Source organism: Misgurnus anguillicaudatus, chromosome 21, assembly GCF_027580225.2.
Source record: "Misgurnus anguillicaudatus chromosome 21, ASM2758022v2, whole genome shotgun sequence".
NCBI lineage: Eukaryota > Metazoa > Chordata > Actinopteri > Cypriniformes > Cobitidae > Misgurnus > Misgurnus anguillicaudatus.
The window spans coordinates 27,538,450-27,556,429 of record NC_073357.2 but is presented as its reverse complement, the minus strand read 5'-3'; the positions used below and the strand labels follow the sequence as shown (position 1 = coordinate 27,556,429).

General features: G+C 37.0%; 1 protein-coding gene across 4 annotated transcripts in view; it reads right to left on the bottom strand.

Annotated features, from left to right (window-relative positions):
• mark2b (MAP/microtubule affinity-regulating kinase 2b) overlaps positions 1–17,980 on the bottom strand; it is a 68,176-nt gene that overhangs the window by 27,494 nt on the left and 22,702 nt on the right. For all 4 annotated transcript variants that reach the window (XM_073859952.1, XM_073859950.1, XM_055200182.2 and 1 more), the window contains exons 2-7: positions 14,630–14,803; positions 11,750–11,803; positions 6,240–6,288; positions 3,403–3,468; positions 3,107–3,177; positions 2,448–2,504 (exon numbers count right to left, since the gene is read on the bottom strand). In XM_073859952.1, coding sequence (XP_073716053.1) covers positions 2,448–2,504; positions 3,107–3,177; positions 3,403–3,468; positions 6,240–6,288; positions 11,750–11,803; positions 14,630–14,803 — 471 coding nt within the window. The remainder of the gene's footprint in view (positions 1–2,447; positions 2,505–3,106; positions 3,178–3,402; positions 3,469–6,239; positions 6,289–11,749; positions 11,804–14,629; positions 14,804–17,980) is intronic.

Genomic DNA, 17,980 nt, shown 5'->3' with positions numbered 1-17,980 from the left:
AGATGAGGCATGAGCAGAGTATATAACCGCGAGTCTTAAACCTAGACTCTCTACCCCAACACCACTCCAGAGGGATGTTGCGGTAGACCAAAATACACTGCTCATATCGTGATTACAGCAAATGTGCATGATGACCGCTAAGTTGGTAAATTATCGGAGTCACTATATTACTTAAAAACTAAGTTTATCCTTGTACTTTTGGATGACGTTATTATCTGGGTTTGGCATAGACTAGACTGGTGATTCCCAAAGGAGTCATAAATCAAAAGGGACAATATGATTGGTCAGTTTTTCTGTCACTTAAAATGAGTCTCGCATTGATTTACTATTGCCTGGCCTTCTGTAATTTCATAGCTGGACCACCAATCACGAAGTGTGTTGGATTTAATGTGACGCTGCAAAGACAAATCAGCGGGCGTATGAACGTGAAAAATGTGAGATTAGACCTCTCTGTATGTGCCAATCGGTCTGCATTGCGATTGTTAAAGTGGAACTAGACGACATTTAAAAGTTTCGAAATTTTATTTTTAACAAAGTTTAGGTCCTCTTCGAGGGCCTAGAGTGCCCTGATGATTCGCTATTCCCTGATGAATATACTCTGCGTTTAAAATAGCAAATTTATTTAACTGTGCCTGTCTTTGATGAATATAAACAGTCTGATCAAACTGTCACGTCAGAGGATTTACCCAATCATACCACAGACCTTTTGAAATACTTTGTTGTTTGTTGTTTTGTAGACAGGAAACACCAACGGCCAAATTGGATCGTAAATGGCGGTTCACATTATAACGATGATGTTAACTATAATAACTAATATAGCGTCACCATCACCAGACGATAACTTTTTTCTAATTCGCTCATGTACGCGGCACTTGCGCAAATTACTTGCCTTTAATGGCATTAACCAATATTGCATATTTCTTTTAATAAAAACGCTTGTAATTGTCTACGTCATTGAAGGAAAACACCACCGTTTTTCAATATTTTACTATGTTCTTACTTCAACTTAGACGAATGAATACATACCTATCTTTATTCAATGGGGGCGTGTTTTAGCCATAGGTCAATTGCATCTTTATCGGTATAGTTGTGGTGTGAACGCCACTATTTTCTTTAATAATAAATGATGTCTAAAACTATATTTTTATTAGTTTTATTTATCGTTATCCTTATAATGTGAACGGCCCTTTACTGAATACTTTAGTAAGCAAGGCAACATACAACATCTTTTACAGAAAAACCCTTAAGAGAATGTATGCTTAAAGGTGTAGCGGAGGATTTTCTCTACTTTTAGAAAAGAACCGCCTTCTCCAATTAAAAAAAATGCAATTGTGCAACACTACTGATTGACAACTAGGAGGACCAATAGTATTGATGATCCACCCGGAAAAAGAAAATCCTCCCCAATACCTTTAACTACATGTTAAATCAGACAGACAAAACAAAGTTACAGTTCTCTGTTCATTTTAGGATATGTTAAAAAGGAACATCAGTGTTTCAGACTGATTCAGAAGTCTTCTTGATTGATTCATTTAAAGGAACCAGCTCATAGACAGCATCAGTTTGCAACTGGAAGTGTCCTAACACTGCATTGTCTGTTCGCTAACTGACCGTGTGCTAAAAATCTCAAATTACACAACATATTTCAAAACAGCAACAATTTCACCTGTACCATAACATATGTTTCTTAAGCTCAAATTGTGCTAAAACATCTTTTTCAAGGTCATCTTAGATAGTGTGCATGTGTACAGGTTGGCGAGCATCTCGCAACACTCTGCACATATTCTTTATCCGCTCATAACAGGTTCTATTTACTGGAAGGCAAGACTTTCATAGCTGGGGTGGCCATATTAAGCGTTGCATTTCCCCCATTCATACTAATAGTAGTGCCTATTTTTGTTATATCTACATCTTTGCTCACAACTCAGCTAGAAAATATATTTTGCCTGTGGTGCTTGTGTGAAAAACCAACCCAGCAAAAACGTTTGCAAGAGAAATACAACATTAAGCCAGCAATCCAGCCCTTAAACGGCTGATTTATACTATAAAGGTGTAGTTTAGTGGTACAAACACACACATTTTCTTCTTTTATTTGGATCCACATATCAAACAAAAAACACGGTATCATACCAGGGGAAATCATTGTTTCATCTGTGACTATTCAGTAAGTGCTTCATTATTTGTGGTTCTCCTATCAAGTCATTATATCAAACATTGCCCTATTACAATGTAATAATACATCTTCAGCACTGCAGGTGTCATTACTTAAGATTTAGTCAAATAGGCAAAAAGGTGTAAAAGAGAGAGATACACAGGATCGGACAATGCACGTTTTTTTTGGGGGGGGGGCTGAATGTTAGGGTTGGACCGTGGAGGAGAATTACAGCAATCGACAGATCTACCATAACAACTGTGTGCCTGTATAGAGCCCATATATACACACTCACCTTGAGATCTCTGTGCACAATGCACTTTTGATGGCAATACTGCACAGCTGACACAATCTAGAGAGATAAAAACAGAAGGTGTGGTGAGTAAGGTAATACCGATCGCTCATGGGAGCTGGCACTCATTGATAGAGCTGCCCTATATAAGTAATGACACACACATACTTTCCTACTAGCACAGTGAACCATAGCACCACTATATATGTATATCACACACAGTATATGTACACAACAGAGATATGTAAATGTGCAGTCATACAATGAGTTCGGAGACCACATTAAAAATGTAAGAAATGTATTTTAAACCTGGAAATTAAGTTTTAGGCTTATGCAATTGTTAAAACCAAAAGTTATACAAACAAAAATAGAAGTTCTTCACTACTTCCAGGTCACTACAAATAAGCAGTAAACATATTGACCATGCTAACTTTATTTCCACTATAACATGCAATATGCTCTTTAAATGATCTCTATTATCACTTTGCATGTCATGAATGTACAGCCAATCCATGCTAACTTCTCCATTAGACTTTTAACTCACATTGGTATTCTTATAAAAATACATATAATGCTTATGCAACGCATATTTTTGTTCCTTTACTGTATGTACATGTGAGTTTTGACACTGGTATGACTGACTAACGTGCGCCCACCCTCACCTGTCTAAATTTGGCACGCGCTTCCTTTTCTTTCATCCTCCCGTGAGCAACGAGGTAATCGAACACCTCACCTAAAAATGGGGGGAACACAGCAATAGGGTAGAACATGTTAAAGAGGAAGTTACAGGTGAAGGTGATGCGTTAAGAAAAGGGGAACAGAAAGATTAGAGGACAAAGAACAAAAGAGAAAAAGGAAGAAAGGACATTACATTAATCCAAACTGGTTGTGAAGAGAACACTTGTCAATTCTTGATTTGATTGACAGCTGACAGTTCACATTCTTGTAGGCCACTCACCTCCGCTGGCGTATTCCATAACTAAATACAGGGTCTTCTCCGTCTCAATCACCTCAAATAACTTCACTAAGGAGAGAAAGAGACAAATTAGATCAACTGAATGTGAACATGAAGTCTACATTTCGGCACACATACAGTACTGTGCAAAAGTCTTAATCCACCATGCCAACATCAGATTTGTTGTTTTTCCAATGGTATAGTGATCATCATATAATAATTTATCAGTTTCTTTGTATGTATTATTAAAACAGTATAAAATAGTATAAAAAGTGTCAGGGATTTAGGGTAAACTCCCCTTCCACTTGAGCAATAGCAGGCAGCTGCAGGATCTCTTAAACCTAAATGAAATTAAATCCTAATTTCTAATTCTAATCTTAATCGAATGACTTCAGGACTTTAGTTCCCCAAAAATAGCTTGGGAACAACAGTTCGTACGTAACTCGAGGCGTTTTCATGTTTCAAACACAACTATGCAAAAATGCATTTTGGTATGAATCAACATTCGCATACAGAAGATATAAGCATTTAAAGCGAACAGTTTAGCACGTGTGCTTAAAAAGTCTAGAATTTTTATGATATTATCCTACACTACACAGGAATTATGGATTTTTTTCCAGAAAACTTCTTGCATAAAATAAGCATTTTCAATGATCTGTATCCATGTATGTATATTATCAAAAACTTCCCAGAGCCTTGAATTTTTTTGCCCAGAATCACAAACTTTCAAGGATTTCAAGGACCCGTGGGAACCCCTGGTTGCCTAAGACTTTTGCTCAGTATATATATAATAATAGGATTTTGAACTTTTTCTCATATAGTCTGAAATATGATGATCTGCTTTTGATACTAGCTAGATTTTTAATTTTCAAACCAATTTAGGTCCCTCAGTGTTTTAAAAAAGTATGGAAATTCAGTAAAACTGTGTGAAATGTTAAAGGAATAGTCTACTCATTTTCAATATTAAAATATGTTATTACCTTAACTAAGAATTGTTGATACATCCCTCTATCATCTGTGTGCATGCACGTAAGCGCTGGAGCGCGCTGCGATGCTTCGATAGCATTTAGCTTAGCCCCATTCATTCAATGGTACCATTTAGAGATAAAGTTAGAAGTGACCAAACACATCAACGTTTTTCCTATTTAAGATGAGTAGTTATACGAGCAAGTTTGGTGGTACAAAATAAAACGTAGCGCTATTCTAAGCGGATTTAAAAGAGGAACTATATTTTATGGCGTAATAGCACTTTTGGGAGTACTTCGACTCGCCTGAAAAGTCCGCTCCCCTTCTCACTCTCATAATGGGAGAGGGAGGGTGTTACTGCGCCGAGGCGAAGTACTCCCAAAAGTGCTATTACGCCATAAAATATAGTTCCTCTTTTAAATCCACTTAGAAAAGCGCTACGTTTTATTTTGTACCACCAAACTTGCTCGTATAACTACTCGCCTTAAATAGGAAAAACGTTGATGTGTTTGGTCACTTCTAACTTTATCTCTAAATGGTACCATTGAATGAATGGGGCTAAGCTAAATGCTATCGAAGCGTCGCAGCGCGCTCCAGCGCTTACGTGCACGCACACAGATGATAGAGGGATGTATCAACAATTCTTAGTTAAGGTAATAACATATTTTAATATTGAAAATGAGTAGACTATTCCTTTAACACGTTTATTTGTTTGGTTGGAAAACAAAACAACTAATCTTAAAATATCCCACAGTGTCAAAACGATTGTAATGCAATAAATTATTTAAAGCTAGGCCTAGGATAATTGTTCACGTCACATTCACTTAAATAGACTGCCTGAATTATTCATCACATTTGACAAACAAACAAAGACTTCTGTAGGGGTAAAACGAATCAAAAAGGGAAGTGACAAAAAAACTAAATAAGATCTGTCCTTGTATCTTCCATAAAACACAGCATTATTACTCCATAGGAAACACTGAACATTATGTATGAAAGCAACAGTGATAAATAATGTACATCTCAAAGCGCTACAGGCTTTGCTCTAAATGCTATAAAACATAATATCCGTCTCTTGCAGCAGAGCAGATCTTAACCAGAATTTATCCCTAAATATTACAAAATGTACAAACTGATTCCGAAATTTGTGTTTTACAAAAACAAACCTATAAATGCACACAACAGTCCTACATACAGTATATGCTTCTAATCCAAACTAACATATGCCTGTAATAAAAACAATTAAAGAAATGAACTTGATACCATTAAACACAGTGTATTTATTCAAAACAGGCTACTGCTGCTTCGATATTAATGCAGTGAATAAAATACATAATCTCATGTGTGTCATCATTGAAAGATCAAGGAGTGTTTAAGATCAATCAGCTATGTGTGTGTGTGTGTGTGTGTGTGTGTGTGTGTGTGTGTGTGTGTGTGTGTGTCACAAGCATAGCTACACTCAACTGTTAAACAAAGAGAGCAAAGGCTCTGAATCATGACTGATTCCTTTATCCACCCTCAAAGGGGGCAGGTCTCTCCTTTCATATTTCAGCTCTGTACTTTGATATTTATGAGCACAAGCGGAGCGTTAATGAGCTCGCGCTTTCATCAAGACCGCCGACACAGCACGAGAAAGCACACACACATTTAGTTCATCAGCATCATTTTACTCATGTGTAGGTTGTCTCCTGTGAGTGATCGCATATCAGCACAAATCAAACGTTTCAACCTTCAGGAATGCTGACGTCTGCGATTTCGACAGGCTGATGTAATCTTTAATTAGACAATACCAATACCAGAACGCTAAGCCAAAATACTGACATAATACAACAGATTATACCAGGAAGCAGCCGGTTTGGCTTTGCGGCACTCACCGATGTTTGGGTGATTCAGAAGCTTCATGATTCTCACTTCTCTGAAAAGCTGTGAAAATAAAATAAAGAACATTTGAGAAGATCATAATACATGGACAAGAGCCCATTAATCTGATTTGTGTGTAGGTACAACATAATAAAGGCAGCTATTCATAATTTAAATTCACCCTTATTTTAAAGGAGATGAGGAAATTAACTAATAATTAAAAATTAACATACAAAAAAAAGTTTACATACAGATTTAATTTGTCATTATAACTGCTTTAGGCCATTTTTGCCTTTATTTGATAGTATGCAAGGAAAGTACAGGGTTGAGGGAAGTGTACGGGATCACCAAATGATCTCAAGACAGTAATCAAACTCGGGCCGCCGAAAATGCATCTGCACCATATGACGGAGCACTGCCCACTACACCATCGGCTCAGACCACTTTTGTGATTTCTAAAACTGTGGCTGGTTGCATAAATATAGCCGTGAAGTTAAGACTGCGTCTTAAGAACGAGCCTGACTAACCAGCAATTAGTTAGGGCTAATCAGTCTTATTATTTGGATTTAAAATAGACCAATCTACCTTTCTATGTAACTTTAAACAGTTATGATCAGTCTTTAAAAAAAAAATTCATGACTAACTTTTAAGACTAGTTTATGCAACCGGCCACTGAGCAAAACTTCTGAGCAGGCTGTCTTAAAGCACCAGCATCCTTGTTCACACTTTTTCTTTCTTTTCTTTTTTAACCCCATGCCAGCTTCTATGGCTATTGCGAGAGTTGGGTTTAAAAAAAGGTTCAAGATGAATTTCGTTTAAAAACTGTCAAACTTAATTTGTATTGACCTTGTATTTATCCTAAAATACTTTTCCAAATTTCTCAATAGAGAAAACAGGCTTGTTTGGAAATGCAAAAGTACCGAGTGGATCAGAGACCGGTGCCTGTAAACGGGTATGCAAAATGTGTTGAAAAATTGACAAGTTGACAAGATGCTCAAAATCATTTGCATTCTTTATATAGTAAAATTTTACTATCCTCAACAAGTGAAATAAAACACATGAGTGAAATAGTTGTCATTTATTCAGCATTAATTATTCAAATATTAATTTTGGTGCCAACTTTATTGAATTAACGAAATACTGCAGATTAGCATTTTTAAGTCTGCTTTCCAGTGTGTTTTAATGCATAGTGAGACACAGAAACTGTTTCAAGGTTCCCACAACTTAGTTAACTTCAAATTCAAGGGCCTTTCAAGGACTTTCCATTTCCAATACCCTCAAATTCAAAAACTTTCCAGGTCCAATACCCTCAAATTCAAGGACTAAATGTGGGGACACATTTCAAGTGAGAGCAAGGTTACATCTTGTTACCTTTTAAGATACATTGTTACAGTTCCCTTTTGAGGGAACTTGCACTGTGTCACTGCGGTGACACTTTGGGGATGCTTCCGCAGGTAAGTGTGTCTGAATGTGTATATGTCAAATTTAACAAATGGTGAGGCTTAATGACAAAGACAGGGTGACGCGGGAGTCAGGAAGTATATCACTATCTGAAATATTGCCAAAGACGGTGTTACAGGGATTCAGCAAGTATGGGAAAGGAGACGCAGTGTCTCGTTCCCTTCTCAGGGAACAACAGTTACATGTAACCCGAGACGTTTTCATGCGTCAAACACAACTATGCAAAAAAGCATTTTGGTATGAATCAACATTCACATACAGAAGATAAAAGCATTTAAAGTGAACAGTTTAGCACGTGTGCTTAAAAATAGGGATGTCCCGATCCGATCACATGATCGGAAATCGGCCCCGATCACGTGATTTCGGACTCGATCGGAATCGGACGTCACCTCCCGATCAAGACTCGGATACATATGCAGGGTTTAAAATCCATCAAGGTCTCGCTCTGCTCCGCGCCAGTGTATGCGCTGTGCTGGTGCGTGTGAACTGATGAGCAGAGAATAGGCTTGTTCGACTTCATGCGGCGTCACAAGAACCGGCAGCCGAATGACGTCAAAGTTCCGCGAGAGCGATTTAAAAGCAAACTCCTCCGTATGATTTTGCAGATCACTCTTGCGGTAGTTTGACGTCATCCGGCTGTCGATTGTTGCGACGCCGCATGAAGTCGAACAAGCCTATTGACGTGTTTTCATTCATAGGCTTTACACTCGTGCGTGCAGGGAACCCACGACAAAACCGGTGTTGTGTCGAAGTCTGTTCCCCCCATGTTCCCCCTATTTTTCCCTTCAGTGTAGTGTTTCTATTGGCGCCTTCATCACGTTAAAGGTTTTATTATTTATATATTTAAAGTTTTAATGGCTACTGAGATGTATATGTGTGCATTTCTGTAATGTATCGGTATTGTTCTTAACGGTAAGTAAATTATTTTTACAGTATGAATCATATTATATGTATAATATTTATTTAATTATGTATGCAAACATTACATTTTTAAAACAACCAGTAAAGGAAAAAAAGAAAAAGACAGGCTATTTTAAAAGAAATACCCTAATAGAAAACTGTCAAATGTATGAAATATTTAATAAATTGTATATTAAAATACATGATATTATGCCTTTTTAGTATAACCAATTCAAACCTTTAATCTTTATAAATGTAACGTGATTAAAACGCTATAAAAGCACTACACTAAAGGAAAACATAGGGGGAACTGAGTTCGACACAACACCGGGTTTTTACTGCTCATTTAAACGACGCGTTAATCGTTTTGTCACCATGTGCTCAGACGCAGCTCCGCGTCTCACTCAGAACCTCAAGAACGCGCATTCACACAGGATCATTTGACATTACTGTAGAGATGAGAGATAGAGAGAGAGGTAAGAATGGTGCCCAGGTCGAAAAAACTTAATAGAAGTCTAGAAACAAAGTATTAAAGTATGTAACTTAGATAACTAGATAACTGGATACAACTGATTGTATAGTTTAATAAAATAATGTATTTTGATTATACAAATTAATTACGACCTAACTATAGGTTTTTTTAACTAACCGCTGACCAGCTTAGGGAATCTCTATGGCTAATTTATAAGATATATTGCTGAATCAGTATGTTCTTTTTCTTGTTTATTGAGTCTTTTTGGGTAGCCTATCTTATGCCTAGAATTAGTAGAGGAGGTTTATTCTTATAACTTCCTTCAAAGTTTGATCAATTGTGCATAATGATGACATGTGCAACAAATGCATATAGGGTGTCAGACTCATAGATTTGCATAATTTAAAGTTCAGGTTTTAAAGTTTGGGTCAACATGTGGCACAGCTTTAAAACTGAAACTTATAAAATCCTATCAGAGGTCCAAAAAGTAATTGAAACACACCAGTGGCTTTGCTGTCATCAGGATTAAACATTTTACCCCTCGAACCCTCCCTCCCAACAGAGCATCCCCACAAAACAAACCCCAATTTAACCCCTGTACATATACTATATATATTCTCATTATTTTTTAATCTGTAGTTATGCGCTGGCACAGAGTTAGACTCTTTTGACTCCACACAGAAACAGCAACGCATGCGGCATGACATAAGGAACATCCTGGTTCTGTTTTTCGCTCTTTTTTATTCTTTTTTATGTATTATAGAAGTATCAGATCGGGACTCGGTATCGGCAGATACTCAAAATCAAATGACTCGGACTCAGACTCGAGGGCAAAAAAACCTGATCGGGACATCCCTAGTTAAAAAGTCTAGAATTTTTATGATATTATCCTACACTACACAGGGAATAATATGGATTTTTTTCACAGAAAACCTCTTGCACAAAATAGATTCAAGCACTTTCAATGACTGTATCTATGTATGTTTATTTTTAAAAACTTCCCAGGGCCTTAAATTTTCCCCCAGATTCACAAACTTTCAAGGATTTGAATCATCTCGATTGCTAAAAGTAAGGGCGAACTCACACAATCCAAACCGTGCCTGGCTTGCAGAGGTGGGCTCGAGCATGGTTTACTTGGGCTCAGAAGCGGAATGTGCAATGTGATCGGAAATCACGCCAGAGCGCGTTTCAATAGGAGAGATGTCAATAAACAACTCTGAATAAAAAAAAAACAGACTTAACATTACGATGGGCTCCAGTGTTAAGAGAGCACTTTACTTCCTGCTTCCTTTAAAACAATTGCATCCTAATGACATAGCATGCCCGAGTTCGGATCGATAGAAGCATAGTGTGAGTGCATGCTTCTGGGGGAGTAAGGAAGGGGTGGACAATTGCGCTAGTGATTTGGTTTGTATAGTGTGAGTGCGCCTTACAGTAACACATTTTATGTTCTTACCTTAACAGTAAAACATTACGGGGCGAATTCCCAGACAGGGTTTATCCTAGCAAGTTTTCTTAATTTAAAGGGGACATTTCACAGGACTTTTTTAAGATGTAAAATAAATCTTTGGTGTAAATAGATTACATATTAGTGATGCGCGGGTCGTATCACTAGTACATATGTAAAGTTTTAACTCAAAAGACTCCATAGATTTATTATAGCATGTTAAAATTGCACTAAATGAGAGTGCCGTGGTTGGATAGTGCAGATTAAGGGGCGGAATTATCCCCTTATGACATCACAAAGATAACCAAATTTCAATTACCTATTTTTTCACATGCTTGCAGATAATGGTTTACCAAAACTAAGTTACTGGGTTGATCTTTTACACATTTTCTAGGTTGATAGAAGCACTGAGGACCCAATTATAGCACTTAAACATGGAGAAAGTCAGATTTTCATGATATGTCCCCTTAAAAAAAAACACATTGCACTGAAGTATCTATATATATATATATATATATATATATATATATAAAAACCATGGCACTGATATATATATATATATATATATATATATATATATCAGTGCCATGGTTTTGTCTCAAGATGCACACCAGTATTTGTCTTTTTGTAAGGTTTGTTTGGAAAAACGACTTAAAAGTCCTAATATAACTAATTCCTAGTCATGGTTGAATCTAAACCCTGTCTGGGAAACCGCCCCTTTATGGCCTTACCTTAAAAATGAACTAAAATGCATCAGTATGAACATATAAATAATCATCAAGTGAATATTGTAAACTGACACCCCAACTAAAACAGATGAAATAAATTATGGAAAATCAATATCTAAACATTTTACTATTTTGTGCTTTCATAAGACTTTACACTTCACTGTTTTTCTCACAAAAGCTCATGTACCACAACAAACTGTGATTACATATTAACATTACAGGACATACTGTACATCACATTAACATTTTGCCAGAAGCAATAGCAGTGATGCAGTAGCTACGTTTTTGTAAAGTCCTCTGTGATTCTGCAGGAGCACAAAAAATCCTGTTCATGTATTTAAATTGACATGGTGACTTTCAGTAATGGTGTGTGTGTGTGTGTGTGCATGTGTGGGGGGTTTGGGTAAAGGAGAACCCATTCATTTCAGTCAGAGGAAATCCTTTAGCCTCTCTTCCTGTAATTATCCCGCTCCCCAGACAAATATAAAGATAAAGAAAGAAGATCTGCAGACTCACTTTTTGAAGACTAGAGGAGTTGAGCTGTGTCTTGTCTATGATTTTCACCGCTACCTGCGAACAAACACCACAAATAAATCTTCACATAAATTCACATTATCCAAAAATCCATTCCGATTTTTAATAAATTATTCAGATTCATACAACTATAAAAGCAGACTGGGCTATAAATGCAAAATGTGCATATGTTGCTGCAGTGATTCCTGCTAGGGATGGGCACGAATATTCAAATTTTAATAACAAGACAGGCACAGAGAACGAAATGAAACATAGAACATTTATTATATGTGGTGCTCTTTCGAAAATGAACCGGATAACTGCACATGGCTGTTTAAAAGCTGACAATATAGCCCATCTTTGTGTTGTTAAATTAAGCTTGTAACTTTGCACAGTCAACAACAGTAGCGGAGTGGCAATCGGGAGAGTCGGGACTTTTCCCGGTGGGCCGGTAGTGTTTTGAGGGCCGGTCTCACGCAGAAAAACTATTAATCATATTTAATATGCCGCAGCGCCCAAAATTTATCTGGCCGCATCGCTCTATCAAGAAGCCGTCTCCCCTGGAGTTCCAGTCGAGAGTGCAGCTTAACAGCCAATCAAATAGAAAGAAAGAGGCTACACGATAGCCAATCAGAAAATAGCACTGTTGTATCTGGGTACATTTTAACGCAACAACCAATAAAAAAGCTTATCCTCGTTCACCCACAGAGAAGACAAAACTCCAGAAATCAACAGGCTATAATGATGCTCATTAAATATAATTTTAAATATTTTTAGTAGAACATATCTGAACATTAGTACATCACTAATAGGGATAATTTACACGTGTGTTCGACTTTATGCTATAACATAGGAACCAACAAGCAGATGACATCAACGTGCCGCGAGAGCGGTTCGAAAGCAAACTCTTCCGATGATCTCTCGACTCACCCTCGCGGTACTTTGATGTCATCAGCCTGTCGTTCCTGCAGCGCAGCTTGAAGTTGAACAGTGGGGTTCCCAAACCTTTCCCTGCAGGAGGTCTCATGATGACCGCTGCTGTTGTAATCTTTATTTTCGTAAGTAAATTCCTTTTTTGTTTTAAAATTCAAACAGACTCGGTTCTCCCCCACACTCGCGCCATGCATATTGCATACATTATTCCAGAAGTAATATGATTTGTTCTCTGTGAATAAATATACATGTTCTCTTTCACCGGGAAATTGTAGCGAAGTCGAAGTGAATTGTATTATTTGCGCGCATTTTTGAATATGGCCACTTGTGGACTGAAAACTGCACGACTACAAAAGGTAAGACTTGTTTTTGCATTTAGCCCTGTTTTACTTACTAGTGTTATAGTCTTAGTTGGTTAACTACGTGTGCTTTATCACATCATTTTAAAGTCTTTATTGTGTGTTTATAAGTGTTTATTGGCGGTTGCAATGACAAGATTTGTGAAGAGATGTCACAGTATGTTTTGTTTTGATATTATCTTGTTTTAGTTTATCTGTAGCTGGAGTTGCACTTAGTTAAGAATTACAACATTTGAAAAGCATTTTAAACAACCATGATTTCTATTTTTGTTTTTCATTTGTATTGCTTCCGTATTGTTGTCAGTAAGTGTACATCCGTGCAGTCAGTATGATTTTGTACAGGTTGATGGAGTACACATATAATGTGGTTTCATAGATTTGTTATTTGAGAATGGCCTTCTTGTACGAAGAATTTTTGCCATAACCTAGGTTTTCGTGAAAACGTTTTTGTTACAGAGTGTCTGCAACTTAGCCAGCATACAGCCTGTTCACTGACAACATGCTCAGAACAAGTAGTCTAGGCCTCGTTATATTTTCGTTATCACACGATGACTGACATTTTGTTACATTAAACATCCCTCTCTCCTAATAGGCTTAATCATTTTATAAGCAACTGCTTGGCAACCAAATTAAACTTCAGCTTACGTAAAACTAGGGACTGTTGTTGACTTAAAGATCTTTTAAAAATAATAATTATTATAACACTTGGTATTTCATGTTGTGCAGTCATTTCCTTCTTTTTTTTTTCTACCATGGAGGGCTGGTGGTCTACGAAATGTCCCGGTAGATATTTTGGTCCCACTCCGCCCCTGGTCAACAATAAGGTATCGAGCCAGCTTACGTTATTTGTAAAATAATGTTAAATTCAGATATTCTTGTTAGATCCGTCCGTCTGTTGTTTTTACCGGATAACCACTCCGGAGCAGAGTTTTCTCCGCAGCCAGGCATTATTGTAATCAGAAGAACAGGCTATCACGGGAGCAGGTAGACTAAATTTGGTTGTCTTTCTTCACAAAAACATGTCAAACTAAACAGAGAAGATATTCATATGCCGACCGAGCAGTCCGTTATGTAGTCTATGTTTTTTCGTTCGCTCGGGGTTCTTCCTTGGTGTTTTGAGTCTGTTTACATGATGATAGCGTACTTTGTCTAGTTCTCAAACTTTAAACGTCACTTGGGTTTGGGTATTATATTTTTGTTATAATATAATTTCTCTGTGCGGGTTTTAACACCATTTTTGTAGGCTATTTTTTTAAAGAAGAATTATAAAAATATATTTTTTAACAATGTTTTCAACTTAAAAATACATACATACAGAATGCAAGCTTAGTTTGTTGTGGATATTTCCTAATTATAAGCCTTCTGTGAAATAGTGACAAAATGAAAAATACAAAACACGTATGTCTTAATTAATGTAATTTAAATAAACGGATATTCGAATATTGGTTCTTTATGAGCTATATATATTAGAATATTAAATTACTGGAAAATGCCCATCCCTAGCTCCTGCAACAGTAGCACACTTTAATCTTATATATTACCTAATGGCTAATATACTCATATTGAGAGCCAAAAAACTAGGTCTAGTTACCTCTTTACCAGTGAGGACATGTCGGGCTAGTTTAACCTTGGCAAAGTTACCCTTGCCAATAGTCTTCAGCAGTCTGTAATTGCCTACGTGTGGCGTCTCATCGGTCGTTGTCGGAACCGAACTCCGATTGCGCAGGACGTTAGAACGCCCCCCTCCTTTGGCATCAGAATGGGTCTGTAAAAAGAGGGGATACAGAAGTCAAACATATGAAATGATGACATGATAATCTTAAATTAAATCTCCAGATTGTGGTGAAGCAATGTCGTTGGTCTGAAAAGGGGGGAAGACTTTTGAGCAACAGGATTTGACAAACAACACCAAAAGACACTTTTATTCAACCACATCACCCACACTCTCACACATACACACCCCCTCACATACCGATAAATCTTCAGGAAAATATGCAATCCTTTATGGAGTGTTAAATACAGTTATGTTCACACACAATCTAGTTACCAAAAAACACAAAATGGGCAACTAAATTCTCAAACCCAAGCAACTACCTAAAATAAAGCTGAATACTTGTCATTGGTCCCGTCATTGCATCATTGCACTCTTTCCTATTGTGCATCTGTAAAAATTTGCATTTACATCTACTGTTGATGTACAGTGCTGATGCAAGCACGATGTTAAGGACAAACGCCCATTTTCAGTTGTTGGCCTGAAGACTTCCTGTTGTTGTTATACTGTTGTCATATTTTCTGTATTCACAGTCAGTATACTTGTAGACATAAAAACAGTATTCATTCTGCTTCTGTATGCTGTAATACAACACAATATGAGAAGCACTCTCTTTAGTAAATACGGCTGTCAATCTTAAACACAGGCTATGTAAATGTCGCCTATGAATAGCAGTTGACTGAATTAAGGGCAGACAATTGTAGCTTTATACAGTCTACAGTTTACAGCTTAGAAATTATACAATATTGTGCTGCTTGAACTTTCTCATGATCCTTTATTCTCAAACTCTGACGCAGCACACACACGCACGCACATGCACGCACACTTATTAATCTTTTTCATTGAAGCAAGCTATGACTATCCACACATCCAAAGTATTAAACTTAGTGCTTAAACTGTAAATTGTGTAACTTGTCAGGGAAAGGTATGCAATTACTTTTTTTAAAGGGTCCCAAATCACGTAGGTACCAGAACATTATTTGAGAGTTTCGGGTGGGCTTTGTAATTTACAAACTGTATCGCTCTGCACTAACATCTTAACAGCTACATAGCAAGACCATGGCAAATACCAACAAATGCCCAGCAACATATAGTAGGAATGGATTTCAAATGCAGCGCAACTTACATTTCTTTATAAAATATACAAATAATTGCAGTTACAGTTAAATCTTATATTTGGCCATTTTAGTAGGGATACTCCGATCAGAATTTGTGCCAGAAGCCGATACTGATTTGTTGCCTTCGTGATCGGCCAATACCAATGCCGATACTAGGGGTGTGACGGTTTTTATATAACCGTGAGACCGACGGTTATAGTTGAACACCGTCATTAGAACTCTATAACCGACAAAACCGTGTTATTAAAATATAAAAAATATATATCATAAAGAATGTTTAAATACTAATTAAAAACAATTGTCAACAGTCTGTGTTACACGCCCCACCATATCATGATGTTATCACGTCACGCAATGAAAAATATAGAGCGGAGCAGACACTGACAACGCGCTGACATACAGGAGAGACCAGGGCACTTTTTGGTTACTTTTGAGATTAAACATATTAAACAAAGTCTCACCTTTCAAATCATCTCTTCCTTCTATTTAATTTACAGAATCAAAAAAACATGAACGAACGACCATAAGATGTTTTAACTGCGGAAAGGCTCCGCCCCGCTTTTCAAGTTCAAATCCTCCCATGTTAATCTACTAACTCTCCCGAAAGCACATTCACTGCTAGTTGTCTTGCTGTTAATTGTAAATAAACGTAGAGCAAGTAGCTAATCAGTGTTTAGTTTATTCAGATGCTGGTTTCACATCGCAAGCATGAGCACTGAGCAGCGCGTGCGGAGAGCGTTTGCCGCGCGTGGCCATTGTGCTTTTACATCGGCTGCGTTTGCAGCGCATATGGCGCAGTTTAATAACAATATAACAATCTCAAGTTCACATTACTTTATTTTACATGCATTTATGAGCAAAACCTCTTCAAGACGCTTTTTAATCCACATTGTTTTCGTGCTGTTCTGGTCCGTGTAATGACAGATATAGACACAATATAGATATAGACATTAAAAGCCCATGGCAAAAATCTGTTTCTCTGAAGATTATTAAGATAATGATAGATAGAGGATTCATTTATGCTGGGCAGAGAGTGACAGCGCAGTCTTCTGGCAACAGTGTGTTTTTTAAATATTTAATTGCTTTCTGTTATTGCATTACTGTTTAAAACACACTTGGCATCACATTCATGATTTTATGGTAAAACTACACTTTCGCGTCAATCCACGAGCATTTACACAAGCAACCCCCCCCCCCCCAGACGGTTATGTGACGAACCGTCACATTTGACTCACGTCATAACCGTCATCACCAATTCTGAAACCGGCACAGCCCTAGCCGATACAGATTCTTCAAGCTGATATGCAACGTATTTTATAGCATTAGAAGTCATCTGCTCCACCTACTCATTTCTTGTGGATTAAAGACGTTTTTCACTTTGTTAAATTGGAAAAAATTAGATTTTCTATTCCATCAAGAACTTTTATAAAATTTGGGGTTCTCTCCTCAAATATATTGGAAACATATACTCCATGCATACTGGTAGATAGCTAATTGTTGCATTTTTCTGTACTGTGTGACTGCTTCTGTAATAAGCATTGTGTTTGTTGTTTAAGCAATTGTTTTAGTTGGCGCAAGTCCCCCCCCCCCTTTTTTTTTCTTGGGCCCCCACCCAAGTGTTTGATATTTTGTAATGTGGAAAACTCCATAAATAAAGTGAAGAAAAAATATCTAGATACAGTAATCCTACCCCACAGATGTTGCCTTTGTTACATTACCTGCAGTAATTAGGTATATTATTGTTTTAATAGAGAATCAAATAAATTAGCACAACAAATGAAGACTTTGGTTCCAAAGCGCAATAAATCCATTTTGACAAATTTCGGTTAAAACGTGTTTTCTATAACAAGAAAGTGAAAGAGATAAAAACCACTATTTTCTGTTACAAACTTTCACATAGCATCTTTAGGTTATAAAAACATAAAAAATTTAAATCCATAACTTGATTTGCAAAGATTTATTATAAAAACGAATTATTTTTTCCTCAAAATGCAATAAATCCATGACAGTTTTTTATTTCAAAATGCTATAAATCTATTAAATCAATGTATAA